At 39.7% G+C, this 13564-nt stretch overlaps 1 protein-coding gene across 1 annotated transcript; it reads right to left on the bottom strand.

The window, feature by feature from the left end:
* Nucleotides 1-998: 998 nt before the first annotated feature.
* LOC148113969 (extracellular calcium-sensing receptor-like) lies at nt 999-3608 on the bottom strand. The gene is made up of 3 exons (XM_087893571.1): nt 2756-3608; nt 1767-1988; nt 999-1148 (listed from the first exon to the last, which is right to left on the bottom strand). Exons 1-3 carry the CDS (start codon nt 3587-3589, stop codon nt 999-1001), a joined length of 1206 nt encoding a protein of 401 aa, XP_087749697.1. The 5' UTR covers nt 3590-3608.
* Nucleotides 3609-13564: the final 9956 nt, after the last annotated feature.

Genomic DNA, 13564 nt, shown 5'->3' with positions numbered 1-13564 from the left:
TCAACACCACTGACAATGCTGCTACTCTACAAAAAGACCTTGACTATGTGTCAGAATGGTTAAACAATTGGCAACTCCAAATCTCAACCAACAAATGCTCTGTCTTACACATTGGCAAAAAAAATCAGAACACAAAATACAAGCTGGACGGATCTAACAGATGACCCTCATTCTGTCAAAGACTTTGGAGTACTCATCTCAAATGATCTAAGTGCCAGAACTCATTGTAACAGCATTGCTAAAAAAAGCATTAGGAGTTGTTAACCTAATATTGCATAGTTTCTTCTCCAGTAATATTGAACTGCAAACTAGGGCATACAAAACTTTTGCCAGACCAATTCTTGAATACAGCTCATCTGTCTGGAACCCACACTGCATATTAGACATTAATACAATTGAACAAGTCCAGAGATATTTCACAAGAAGAATCATCCACTCCTCAGCTCACAACAAAATACCTTATGCTACCAGACTCAAAATTTTGGGCTTAGATAACTTAGAACTTCGCTGTCTTCAGTCTGACCTAAGCATAGTACTTACAATCATCTGTTACATTTTCCTACCAGCCAATGAGTACTTCAGCTTCAACCCAAACAATACAAGAGTACACAAAAGATACAAACTCATGGTAAACCGATCCAAACTAGACTGCAGAAAATACAACTTCAGTAACAGAGTTGTCAATGCCTAGAATGCACTTCCTGACTCTGTGGTTTCTTCCCCAAATCCCCAAAACTTTAACCTTAGACTGTCTACTGTAGACCTCACCCCATTCCTAAGAGGTCTGTAAGGGGCAGGCATAAGCACACCAACGTGCCTACCGTCCCTATCCTAATGTTTTCTTTTATCCGTATCCTTTTCATGTATTTATAATTATGTTTACACTTATCTGTCATAAAATACATGCTTGATGAAATAAATAAATAAATAAAATTAAATTAAAAAATTAAAAAAAGAAGTTGGAGAGTAATCAGGAAAACAAATCTATGAGGAAGGGTTCATCCACAGAAGAACTTACAGAGAGCCATACTAGCTCGCACTTCTACAGCTAGCAGACTTGCTTTGCTCTTGTTCCTGCCACTCCCAATAAGCAAAGTTGGAAACCAATATTGGGAATTGTAGCTTCCTTCTGGTGCTATAGACTTGCACTAATATTAATACAACCATCTGTCAGGGAAAGCTTTAGGGGTAACTTAGCATAGAATGGTGATTGCAAATTTGAGGACCTTCAAGTTTCCTCCCAGTTCTAGTATACTGCTTATTATTTTTACTGATTTCTACTTACATTTTGAAACTAATGATTTTTTGTTTGTTTGTTTCCTTGCTTGTTCAAAGAAAAATTTCAGTGGAAATCAGAGGAACTAAACAACTCTAGATTTTCTTTTTCTGAAATTTTGGGAAATACTCTCACATTTCTAGTATTATTCATCTCTGATATTATTAATTGTCAGTCCTGGTTGTACCCAGGAATACACTGTTGACTCATTTCAAATAGTGCTTAGTTTGCCCATATCGTACTTTTTAGCTAATTGTTTAGGTAAATTGATTTTTAGCTAAATGTGATATTTAACTACTCTACCTAGCTATGAATTTAATTCAACCATTATACACCAGTTCCTATGAACTATATCAAATGGATAAGACCAAAGATCCAGAGCAAGTGAGCTTGCATCATTTTCATAATTCAGCAGAATTTAATATAATTAAAGATTCAGTTATCATGCATGGAACAAATATATCCCAAGTAGTCAATACCTGGAACCTACCTGGTTAAACCAGCTGCTCCATGTTATGGCATCTTCTTTGATAATTAACATTTTGTTTGGAGAAGCGTATGGATCTATCCTTCCTATTTTCATTACTGTCTGATTTTCCGAGAAAATAAAATTGATGACATCAAATCCAGCTACCAAATTTCCATCTTGATCAAATGTCATCTTTTCTCCAATACTGTTATTAAATGTGATATGTCTCAAGAAGTTAGGAAGCTAAATTGAAATGAAAATGCAATACTTCTACAAATCAAATGCTCAAGAGTTCTTTTCAATATTTAAATAACATGCCTTTAATTATTCATTGAAAAGATATGTATTATTTAAATGAATTCCATAGTTTCCCTATTCTTGGTACAGTTATTCTTTGCACTGAATTCTATCATGTGCAAGAGAAGCACTGTTTCAGTGGATAATAAACCCTGTGGGCAATCTCAGATTGTTAGAATGAAACAGAATGTTAGGAACTTCTAAAACAGAAGTTCCTTAAAACAGAAGTTCCTGAAACAGAAGTTCCTGAAACAGAAAGATAGGAACTTCTTTTGGATATCAAAACATAATAGTCCATATATTGTAATAGGATCACATACATTAGAAACTATCACTTTTGTGTATTAGAACAGGGGTCGGCAACCCCTGGGCCATGGCCCATTACTGGAACTGTTACTCAGGCCCATTACCTGAGCTGTTTGGAACCGGGTCACCAAAATGTCAGGTTAGTCTGCCATTCTTGCAAATGGAGCTGTGCACATGCACACACTTGCCTGCTGCTCATGCGGAACCCTCCCCTCCCCTACCCACTCTGGCCGGGCTACAAACCTGGAAAGGTTGGGGAAGTGTATTAGAACAAAGAGGAATCACAGAGACCAGCAATGGAAACTGCAAGACTGCATTAAATTGAAATAATTTGATGAGATAGAAAAGAAAAGCATGTCATTAGCAGGTTGTTCAGTTAAGATTCAAAGTATTATATGCTACGTTACCTGCCAAAATGAATGAATCTGTAGTCCATGATCCATTACTGTTTTGTGTCTGAGTCCAGATGTAGACATGGCATGTAAAGCATAGGCAACTGCATAGACAGCATTGTAGATACTGTAGCTGTAGCCAGACATGGACATTTCAAAAAAAAAGGCAGGAACTCTCTCCAGGTTCTCCTGTCCAGTGCAAATATTCTCCTCTTCTTCATGGATAAACGTATCTAGAAATTGGCAGTTGAAGACCTGTTCCCAAAAGCCTTTGAAAAAGCCATCACCTTTGGTAGTGGAAGGACTTCGACTCTCAATAAACTGCTGAAATCCAGATACATCATTGGAATGAAATGCAAAACCTAAAGCTCCATGGAAAATTTCTAAATTCCAATACCTTTGAAATCCAAAGGAACTAATCTCCATTTGGGCTGTAGTAATCCATACTTTTCCTAGGGGTTTCCTAGGTTTACTGTCTACATCTTCATCTGATAGATATGATACAAATCTAAACAAGCCCAGGGAATGAGATTCACCATAGGCTAGTATCACAGTAACATTTATATTGATCAAAGCATCATAAATCTTCTCCCCTTTATGTAGCATCTCAAACACATCACTAATAAAGGTTACAACAGGGATTTTTTGTATGAATGCAAGACAGACACCCTTCTGAGAAAACATGGGAAACACAGTTTGCACAAATCTTTCCCCATTCTCATTATCCATAAACACCACTCCAACCCATATCCATCTGAAGTGGAGAAGCAGAGCCAGAATCCCCTCATACTGAAGCTCTTCCTTAGGAACCATTTGGTAGAAGGGAAGACCAGGAGATTTGTCCTTCATCGCTGGAGTAGGACTATAGGTGAGCTAAAGAGAGCCATAAAGATGAGATATGTTAAAGATGAAATACAGTTTAATATGAACAAATGGACAGTTGGAATTGAGAAGAAGAAAACTTAAATTGAAATAGAGTTTATACAAATGATATAAATATGGGCATATCGGAGAAAATGTGGTAAACTGCTGTTAAATTTTACATTGTGTTATCATGTAAAAAGATTACTTTTATTAAAGTATGTATGATGATATATAACACTGGTTAAATTGTCTAAAATGTTTCAAGGAATACTAAATCAGTGTTGGAAGTATGAAAAGAGAGAGGAAATATTTCTGGATTTTATTTGTTTATTCATATGCTATTTGTCTAACATTTTCAAACTTTAAAAAGATAAATATCAAAACAATTAAACTTAGAAAGAATCACATGAGAACTAAGACCAAGTAGAAGAGGTCTTCTTTCCTCCTTGTCAACTGTCTGTAACAAAAAGAAAAGCCCATGCATCCCAAGCCATATAAGCAAAGCCAAATTTTAAGCGGTTTTTTTTTTTTTTTTGAAGGCCAAGAGGTTGGGAGAAGATGGTACAAGGTTCCACAAAGTGGGAGCCATAGCAAAAAAAAAGGCTGTTCTCCTTGAGCCCACTAGGCAAAATTCCTTAACAGACAGAGTCCATAGCAAGATTCTTCCACTGGAGCAATTCAGTAGCCTAACCTCATTAGTATACATTTATTGTATTTAAAAATTCTAATTCTAATAATATCAACCCATTTGTGTGACATTATTATTTATCCTTTCCCATCAAAGATAGTTCTGCGAGATATGGTCTGTGAATAGAAACAATCTAGTTTGCTGGGGAACAAGTTCCTGACTAATTTTTCTCCTTATTGGCACTCAAGTATTTTGCAATATTTGCATTGGTAAAGATGTATGAGAAGTCCTATCTATGAAATTCATTGATGGATTTTTGATTAGATTAAATATATGTACAGCATAGAAGAACATTATAGGGAGAATTTTTTTAAAAAAAGGAATATCTAGTATGAAGCAGGAATTTTGAGAAGATGAAAATGCAAAGAAAACTTTTATTTATTTATTACTATACTCCAAGTAAAAAGCTAAAGAATTTTTTCTTATCTTGGGGATTACCTTCATCTAATTTGATGAACAGTTACTCAGACTCCAGGGTTGTATCCAGTGAAACAGAGAACGGACAAAAAATGAAGAAAAGAGAAAAGTCAGAAGTATTTCCTACCTGGGGAATCTTGTAGATCTCCAGGAGAATCTGCATCGCAAGAGAAGCAAAGGAATCCAGTCCACCAATCACTGCAATCAGCTTCTTTTTCATGTTGAAACTATAGTTTGGAAAGAAATTCTCCAATGTATACAAAAGGAGCATAGTGGAATGATAGGTCCATTTTCCACTATAGTAATTGTCAAAAATTTGGAATCCCAAAGTGATATTGGGAAGTATTTGAGGATTGTCATTAATCTTCTTTACTGCAAAGGCCAAAGCCAGGATATGTTGATAATGCTTCGGAAGCATTCTGGAATAAATATTGTATTGTTTGAAAAGGATAATTCATACATCAAATATATCACATTTATCCTGTTGTATTTTAGATATTTTATAATATCTACTACATCACACTTTTATATATAATATATAACATAAAGTGCCATAGACATAATTTTTTGAAGATTAGAGTTACTTATATTTACCTTTCTGGAAGACACATTTTAAATAATTCATTTTTTTAAAAAAAAACTAAAGTTCTCTTAATTGTAACAAAAACTCTTTGTTGCAATTATGGTTTTTGTGAGCTGGACTGCAATATAGAGTAAACCAGCTGAATCTAATACATTCTACCATCAATGTAGACAAATAGCAGATGTCTTTGAAATAAGAGTAATTGAAAATGATAGTAAAATGAATAAAACAAAAAGCTGCAAACAAATCATAAAGGAAATTCCTATGATACAGATATTGGTACGACAAAATAATCAGAAATCTGATCTGCAATGCCCAATTTTCTTTGGTAAAACAAACTTTTTGTAAAGTATTATTTTAATATATTTTAAAGATCTGTAGTTGAGCACCATGCTAATTACAGACTATTTTGCCTAATAAAAATGCCTGAAAAGTAACATTTCTTAAAAGTACATTTAGTAGAATTAAACACAGTGTTTAATTAAGTCAATGCTAGGCAACCCTACATAATTTAATTTTTACATTCTATTGTTTCTATAGTATAAGGTGGAAAACAAGCATTCACTGCAAGACCAACATAATTAGGGTAACAAATGAAAATGGACTCCTTACAGAAACTCTTCAGGCATTGTGGGTGGAGGTTTTATTCTGAAATCTTTGGCATAAGAGATGAAAACACCATGAGAGGCTATACAGCCAATGATGAGGTCCCCAGCCTGATAATATTGGTGAACTGGGTGTTCTGGATACTGGACATTGCATTTCACTGCGGAAGCTCCATGTGGCATGTATGACAAAAGGGTTAACAGCACTACTCCTGATACTGACATCCTAAACTTAAATTAGGACTAATTCATTTTTGCAAAATTTCCTTTCTCTAATTACCGAGGGTCACTGGCATATTTTGACAACTATTATAAAAGTTTAGACAAACCTCTGACCAATATAAATATCTAAATATTAAACAATAAGGTTCATATTAATACATGCATGCTTTTCTTCTTATCTTTATCCCTTCTTCAAATACTAAAGAAGATATTGTGTTTATGCCATAATTCACAAATGAAATGATATACTGCTATTTATGAGTTACAACAAATTGCAGAGCTAGATCATATAATTGCAAACTAATTGTATGGAAAATGGAATTGCTACCTCTTCAATGGTAGAATTCCTTATAGAATACTAAAGAAAGCAGGTTTGTCATATTAGAATAATTTTTTATTGTATCCTGTAAAGAAAACATTATTTTCTATGAATGGTCCAAAAATGAATAAAAGTAACAAACAATATTATGATTTGGATTTACAGCTAAAAATTAATGATTTATTATAGGACTACTCTAATTTCAAACATGTTTGTAACAACTCAAGGAATTGAGATTTGGATTACCCTGAGTTAAATTCTTAGAAGCTCTTCTAGGAAGGCATATAATATGTTCTTGTAATGATTTTTTTGAGACATTCCTCAATATGCAGCACTTTCTCATTTCACCGTATTACAATGCAGTGGTAATATATCTAATTACAAAACTATGGACCATTGTTATGTAATCCTCAAACGTTAGAATCATTGGCATCCTTCAGTTTCAAGAGATTATGGTATCGTGCTCTGGAAAGAGGTCCTAAAACAGCATCTAGTGTGACTAAAAAGGCCAATTCGAGAGCACTGAGGGCAGATACATTCTGTCCCCTTCCCAGCCCCCAGATTTTGCTGGTTCCGGGACTGCCTCTTTGCCTCAGCCTGCCGAACAAGTGTCTCTTCAAATTGGAGAAGGCCATGTTGCGTCTTTAGCTTCCAAGCTGAATGATTGGAGGTCAAGTTTCCCAGTTGTTAATGTCCATTCCCAGGGCCTTTAGGTCCCTATTGCAGATATCCTTATATTGCAGCTGTGGTCTCCCTCTGAGGCACTTTCCCTGTGCTAAACTTTAGAATATTGTACATTCTGGATTAAGATATTGCTCAATGGAGCCTCTCTTTTTGTCACATTTTATATCCAAATTTTTTCAGTCCCACTAAAGCCGGCTGAAATTTGGTCCCTGTCTACCATAGCAGTTTTTGTATATCTTTGTCATTTCTCTGACACCTCTGGTGGGGAAAAGAAATAATAGCAAGAGCAAGAGCACTTAGATTTACATGCTGCTTCATATTCAGTAATGGATTCCTCTTACCTTTGCTACTGGTTTGCAACCGGAAGTGTGCAGATGTGCACACTTGCTTCACTCATGCATGGCGCTTCTGCGCATATGCAGAACATCCATGATGATGTTTGGGCAGATGGGCGGAGCCTCCCACCACCGCCACTACTAGTTTGCCCAAACTGGGGTGAACCAGTAGAAACCCACTACTGTTTATAGTGCTTTACATCACTTCCAAGCAGTTTACAGAATCAATATATTTTCCCCTAAAATCTGGGTTCTCATTTTACTGATTTGGGAAGGATGAGTCAACCTTGAGCTCGTCAGGATCGAACTCCTGGCCCTGAGCAGAGTTAGCTTGCAATACTGCATTCTAACCACTGTGCCACCAATAAACCTGGCCACATGAATATTTGTTCCCATGTTGTAGCACTTCTTAGATCCCCAATACAGAATGCAATTATAGAGAAAAACTAAATTAATATTTAAATTTACAAAGTATTTTTAGTGGAAATTGTTATGTATTGATACTTCTAAGTGGGAGTTTCAAACCTGCCTATGTTTCTGATTGGCTGACAGTCCCTCCAGGATTGTATATAAGGAGGGCTGCAGCCTCTGAGTTTTCGCTGAAGTCTCACTGTAAATTAAAGAGCTGTTGTCACTTGCTTGGTTGTGCCTCTCGTTATTCCCGAACCACTTCATTGGCAACGAAGGTGGGATTGAGGTCACAAGAAGCGAACCAGTGAGACCACGAGCTTCAGCTAGGCGACGAGGCGAACTACAGGAGGCATACCGAATATGTCTGCCTACGTTCCACCCAAGCCTTTTGATCCGACCCGCGAAAAATGCGTCTCGTACCTAATGAGGTTCGAATGCTCGCTTGAAGCCAGCGACATGCAAGGGCTCTCCGCTAATCGGAAGAGGGCCCTCTTCCTAAGCCACTGCGGACCGGACGTGTTCGAGATGGCAGAGTCACTGTGTGACCCAACACCGGTCCAGACCGTCTCCTGGGACACCCTGATGGCCACGCTCCGGGCTCACTATGCTCCCGTGCCCTCCAAGTTCGTGCAGTGATACCAACTCAGACAGCGCGTTCAGCGAGAGGGAGAACCGGTCAGCGCATACATGGCCAGCCTGAGAAAAGCTGCAACCCATTGCGACTATAGAGACTTGGACGATGCGTTGCTTGAGCAACTTATCTGTGGTGTTCGGGACATTAGGCTGCAACGGCGCCTGCTCGCCAAGCCCGACTTGACACTTGCTGGAGCCCTAGACGAGGCCAGGGCTCACGAAGCCTCCACAAAAGCCGCAGAAACGCTGCAGCATCCGCTGACCAGCAAAGACAACCCCAAGTCTGCCCCGGTGCACAGAGAAGACGCCGGATCCAGCTCGGAGTCCGAGTCGGATGAGGACGTCTTCCGAATGGAGCACCAGAGAAAAGACACAGGCAGCCCGTGGCGAAGCTGCCCCAGCTGTGGAGGGCACCATGATAGGCTGTCCTGCAAATACAGGGAGGCTATCTGCAGGCGTTGTGAGAAAAAAGGGCACTTGGCGCGAGTCTGTAGAGCCATTCTGCCCAGAAAACACCAACCACGTGAGCGCCGCAGCCAACCAGAATCAACGCGCCAGAAACAGCCTACGAGAGAAGGCGGCACGAAAAAACGGCGCGAATTTGAACCTCGAGATGGCCGCAGCATTCACATAGACCAGGCCAGGATAGACCAATTCTTAGCTGTCCAGCATGCCACACCATGCACAGCCACAGGGAGAAGCCCAGCAGAGCTCCTCATGGGCAGGAAGCTTCGGTGCATGTTAGATAGGCTTCACCCTAACTACTCGCACGAAAATTTCAAGGGAGAGACCTCTGGACTAAGACAGTTTCAGGTTGGGTCCCCGGTGTTCGCTCGCAACTATGCCAGCGGACCTCTATGGGTTGCAGGAACCATAGTGGGCATAACAGGCCCGAAATCTTATACGGTAGACGTAGGGGTAGACAGACTCTGGAAGCGCCACATAGACCAACTGAGAAAAAGGGTAGTCGGCGAAGCAAACATCAATTTAGACATCTCTGAGCCTAACTATAACAACTTTCCCAAAACAGCTAACTCAAGCCCGGGGTCGCGAGAATACTTAGCTGACAAGCCCTGGTTCCAGTGCTGCCCCAGCGAGTCGCCACTCCCAACCGGGGATAACCACGCCCCGGACAAAATCCAGGAGGTTCCATTGGCGGAGCTGGGAGAGACAGAAAGTCCCTCCGACCAGCTCGACGCCCCACCAAACACTGAACTGCGCAGGTCAACTAGGACGAGAACTCGGCCTGGGCACCTGCGAGATTTTGTGTGTACTTATGTAAATATTTGAATGTTAGTGCCTTCTGGGAAGGGAGGGGTGTTATGTATTGATACTTTTAAGCGGGAGTTTCAAACCTGCCTATGTTTCTGATTGGCTGACAGTCCCTCCAGGATTGCATATAAGGAGGGCTGCAGCCTCTGAGTTTTCGCTGAAGTCTCACTGTAAATTAAAGAGCTGTTGTCACTTGCTTGGTTGTGCCTCTCGTTATTCCCAAACCACTTCAGAAATGGTACTGATACCAGGTCCAGAAATGAGTATTCTACAAAAATCAGGTAAGATACATGAATTGAAGAAGTCAAGGAAACTTGCCTGTTAATACAGCTGCAGAAGTTTATTGAACAGCAAGAGTTTTCCAAACTCTGGATATCTATCTAAACTGTGATATCAATTTAATATAAATGGAAAACAACTCAACAGTTACAACACAAACATCGTTACCTCAGTTGATACTTTTCCTTCTTTTTACACAAAAAGTATCAACAAATATTTGGAAAAATTGAAAAACATTTTGGGCATTATTTTTTTTACATGGCGACCATTGCAAGGATTGTATATACTAAGTATTGGAAGGATGAGATGGGACAATTAACTGCTTTGATTAGAGACAGTGAATTAAACAAGTTTCTAAAAGACTGAGAATGATTTTCTACATGTTAAATACAATGACACATGGTTGACAGAGGGTTTTGAAGATTAGTTTTATCTTTGGGATAATATGTTAATTTTTTTTACATATATATGTGAACAGATGTCTGGTTGATTTGATTATTAAATAAATAGATTAACATATCTGGGATATTTACTCTGTGTGTTCTTAGTAACATGACTACCATGAATCTTTGCATTCTCAGAATCCTGCCATCCTCAGATGTCGGAAAATCACAATAATGCATTGATAGAAGAGAACATTTGTAGCTTAGAGTTGAACCAGTACTTGAAACTTTCTGAGATTGGTAATTTTCTTGCAGACATTTTATTAGCAAACTAGGTAACCTCACCGCAAATTTGCTGTTATGTTTTTCAAATACTCAATTTGAGTTTCAGTTTCATTAATGATTTTTCCAAACCCTTCTATGTTGTTCTAAACTACAATACATATTATGATACCTCAAAAATAATTTTGATGCTTTTGACATATTCAAGAAGATAAACCAAATTTTGAAAACAGCTTTTTAAATCACAGCTGACGGTGATGTTATTGTTCTAGTTAACAATCGATTTAACTTTTCCTATTCCAAATACTTCATTAAATTGCTATCTGATAGAGACAATACAGAGTTCCAGATCAAGTAGAATTTATAACTAACTGAAGAGCATCCTTGGATGAGCCCTACCTGCTCTCATCATTTTTATTGATCAGGATTTATGTTTTGGAATAAATTAATTTTTTATGTCAGCTAATTTAATTATAGATCATATTCTAACTGAAGGATGGGAATTGTTTCTTATTCAGTATGGGAACTCCATGTCAATAAATAAAAATATATTTATGATCACTGAAGGAAATGTCTTCTTTTATAATAAATGATGTAGTTGTAGTAGTTGTAGTAGTAGCTGTTGCTGTTGCTGTTGTTGTTATTGAAAGTGAGCTGTAGAAGGAGAGATAACAAATTCAAACTTTTATTGTCAATGCACAACATGTGAACAATGAGATTGGCTGAGCCTCCCTTAGTGCACCGCCCCCCCCCCGAAACAAAGAAAATCCCTAACCCAGTAAATCATACTAATAAATACACAATCCTCTATACATATATGTGCATAACATTACATTATAATATATTGCGCCAATATGAGCATGTTGCACGAAATAGAAAGACTGACACTTCATGCATGTTTTCATAGGGTTAGCCTGCTTTTCAACTGTAGTTTACTGAGACTGAAGGATTAAATTTCCAACATGTAGAAAGTCTAAGGAGCATTCATTCCTGCATATCTTATTTATTTATTTATTTATTTATTTGTTTGTTTGTTTGTTTGTTTGTTTGTTTGTTTGTTTGTTTATTCAATTTCTATATCGCCCTTCTCCCGAAGGACTCAGGGCGGTGAACAGTTAAAATACTATACATATAAAATGTGAATATAAGATGATTAAGCCAATTTGGTTCATCGGTTAAGAATTTTCAACATAAATATTTAGAAAAATTAGAAGAGATTTATGCCAGCCCGGCTTGGTGAAATAGAAAGGTCTTAAGTGCAAGATGGAAAATACAAAGATCTGGGATCATTCATATCCCTGGGGGTAACCTATTCCAAAGGGTAGGTGCCCCCACAGAAAAGGCTCTTTCCCTGGGAACCACCAGTCAACATTGCTTTAGTGATGACACCCTGAGGAGGCCCACCCTGTGGGAGCATGCTGGTTGGTGGGAGGTTATTGGTTGCAGAAGGTGGTCTCATAAGTACCCAGGTCCTAAGCCATGGAGCACTTTAAAGGTAAGAACCAACACCTTGAAGAGCACTCGGAAGACCACCAGGAGCCAGTGCAGCTCGCGTAGGAAAGGTGTTACATGTGAGCGCCATGTCGCTCCCAATATCACCCGCGCAGCTGCATTCTGGACCAGTTGGAGCCTCCAGATGCACCTCAAGGGGAGCCCCATGTAGAGAGCATTACAGTAGTCCAGACGGGAAGTGATGAGGGCATGTGTGACTGTGCGTAAGGAGTCCCGATCTAGAAAGGGCCGCAACTGGCAAATCAGGCGAACCTGATAGAAAGCTCCCCTGGCCACAGCCATCATATGCTCTTCTAAAGACAGCCGCGTGTCCAGGAGGACACCCAAGTTGCGAGTCCTCTCCGTGGGGGCCAATGACTTGCCCCCTATAATCAGCAATGGTATCAGCTGGCTATATCGGGATGCCGGCAGCCACAGCCACTCGGTCTTGGAAGGGTTGAGTCAGAGCCTGTTTCTCCCCATCCAGATCCACACGCCTTCGAGGCACCGGGACATCACTGCAAGGGCATCATTGGGGTGGTCTGGGGTGGAGATGTACAGATGAGTATCATCAGCATAAAGATGGCACTACACCCCAAAACCACGGATGAGCTCACCCAGCGGCTTCACATAAATATTGAACAGAAGAGGTGAGAGGACCGACCCCTACGGCACCCCACAAATAAGGTGTCTTGAAGTCGACCTCCGCCCTCCTGCCAACACAGACTGTGACCGGTCAGAGAGATAGGAAGAGAATGACATGAGAATGATAGAACAGTGCCTCCCACTCCTAGCCCCTCCAGCTGGCGCAGCAAGATACCATGGTCATTGGTGTCAAAAGCCGCTGAGAGATCTAATAGAACCAGGATAGAGGAACAACCCCTATCTCGAGCTCTCCAGAGGTCATCAACCAATGCGACCAATGCCGTTTCAGTGCTGTAACCAGGCCTGAAGCCAGACTGGATCAGATCTAAGTAGACAGTTTCATCCAGGTACTGCGGGAGTTGCTGTGCCACCACACTCTCAACAACCTTTGCCACACAGTGAAGGTTGGAGACAGGATGGTAGTTTGCTAGAATAGCCAGGTCCAGAGAGGGCTTCTTGAGGAGGGGCCTCACCACTGCCTCTTTCAAGGTGGAAGGCAAGAAACCCTCACACAGAGAAGCATTTATAATCCTCTGGAGCCAGCCTCGTGTAACCTCTGGGAAGCCAGTACCAACCAGGTGGGACACGGGTCCAATAAACATGTGCTTGCATTCAACTTCCCCAGTAACCTGTCCATGTCTTCAGGGGTCACAGGGTCAAACTCATCCCAAATAACATCCTCAAGACTCGCCTCCATCGCTTCATCTGAAC

Source organism: Pantherophis guttatus, chromosome 4 (genome assembly GCF_059756535.1).
Source record: "Pantherophis guttatus breed Tessera chromosome 4, ASM5975653v1, whole genome shotgun sequence".
Lineage (NCBI taxonomy): Eukaryota > Metazoa > Chordata > Lepidosauria > Squamata > Colubridae > Pantherophis > Pantherophis guttatus.
This window is presented reverse-complemented; position numbering and strand designations above follow the sequence as displayed.

What these genes read in the sequence shown, in the direction of transcription:
- LOC148113969 (XM_087893571.1), bottom strand. Translation starts at nt 3,589, where the DNA reads ATGAAGGACAAATCTCCTGGTCTTCCCTTCTACCAAATGGTTCCTAAG. An exon ending in AGATTCATTCATTTTGGCAG is followed by an intron (nt 1,989 to 2,755) that starts GTAACGTAGCAT and finishes ATTTCAATTTAG; the next exon opens with CTTCCTAACTTCTTGAGACA. An exon ending in GGAGCAGCTGGTTTAACCAG is followed by an intron (nt 1,149 to 1,766) that starts GTAGGTTCCAGG and finishes TATTAATATTAG; the next exon opens with TGCAAGTCTATAGCACCAGA.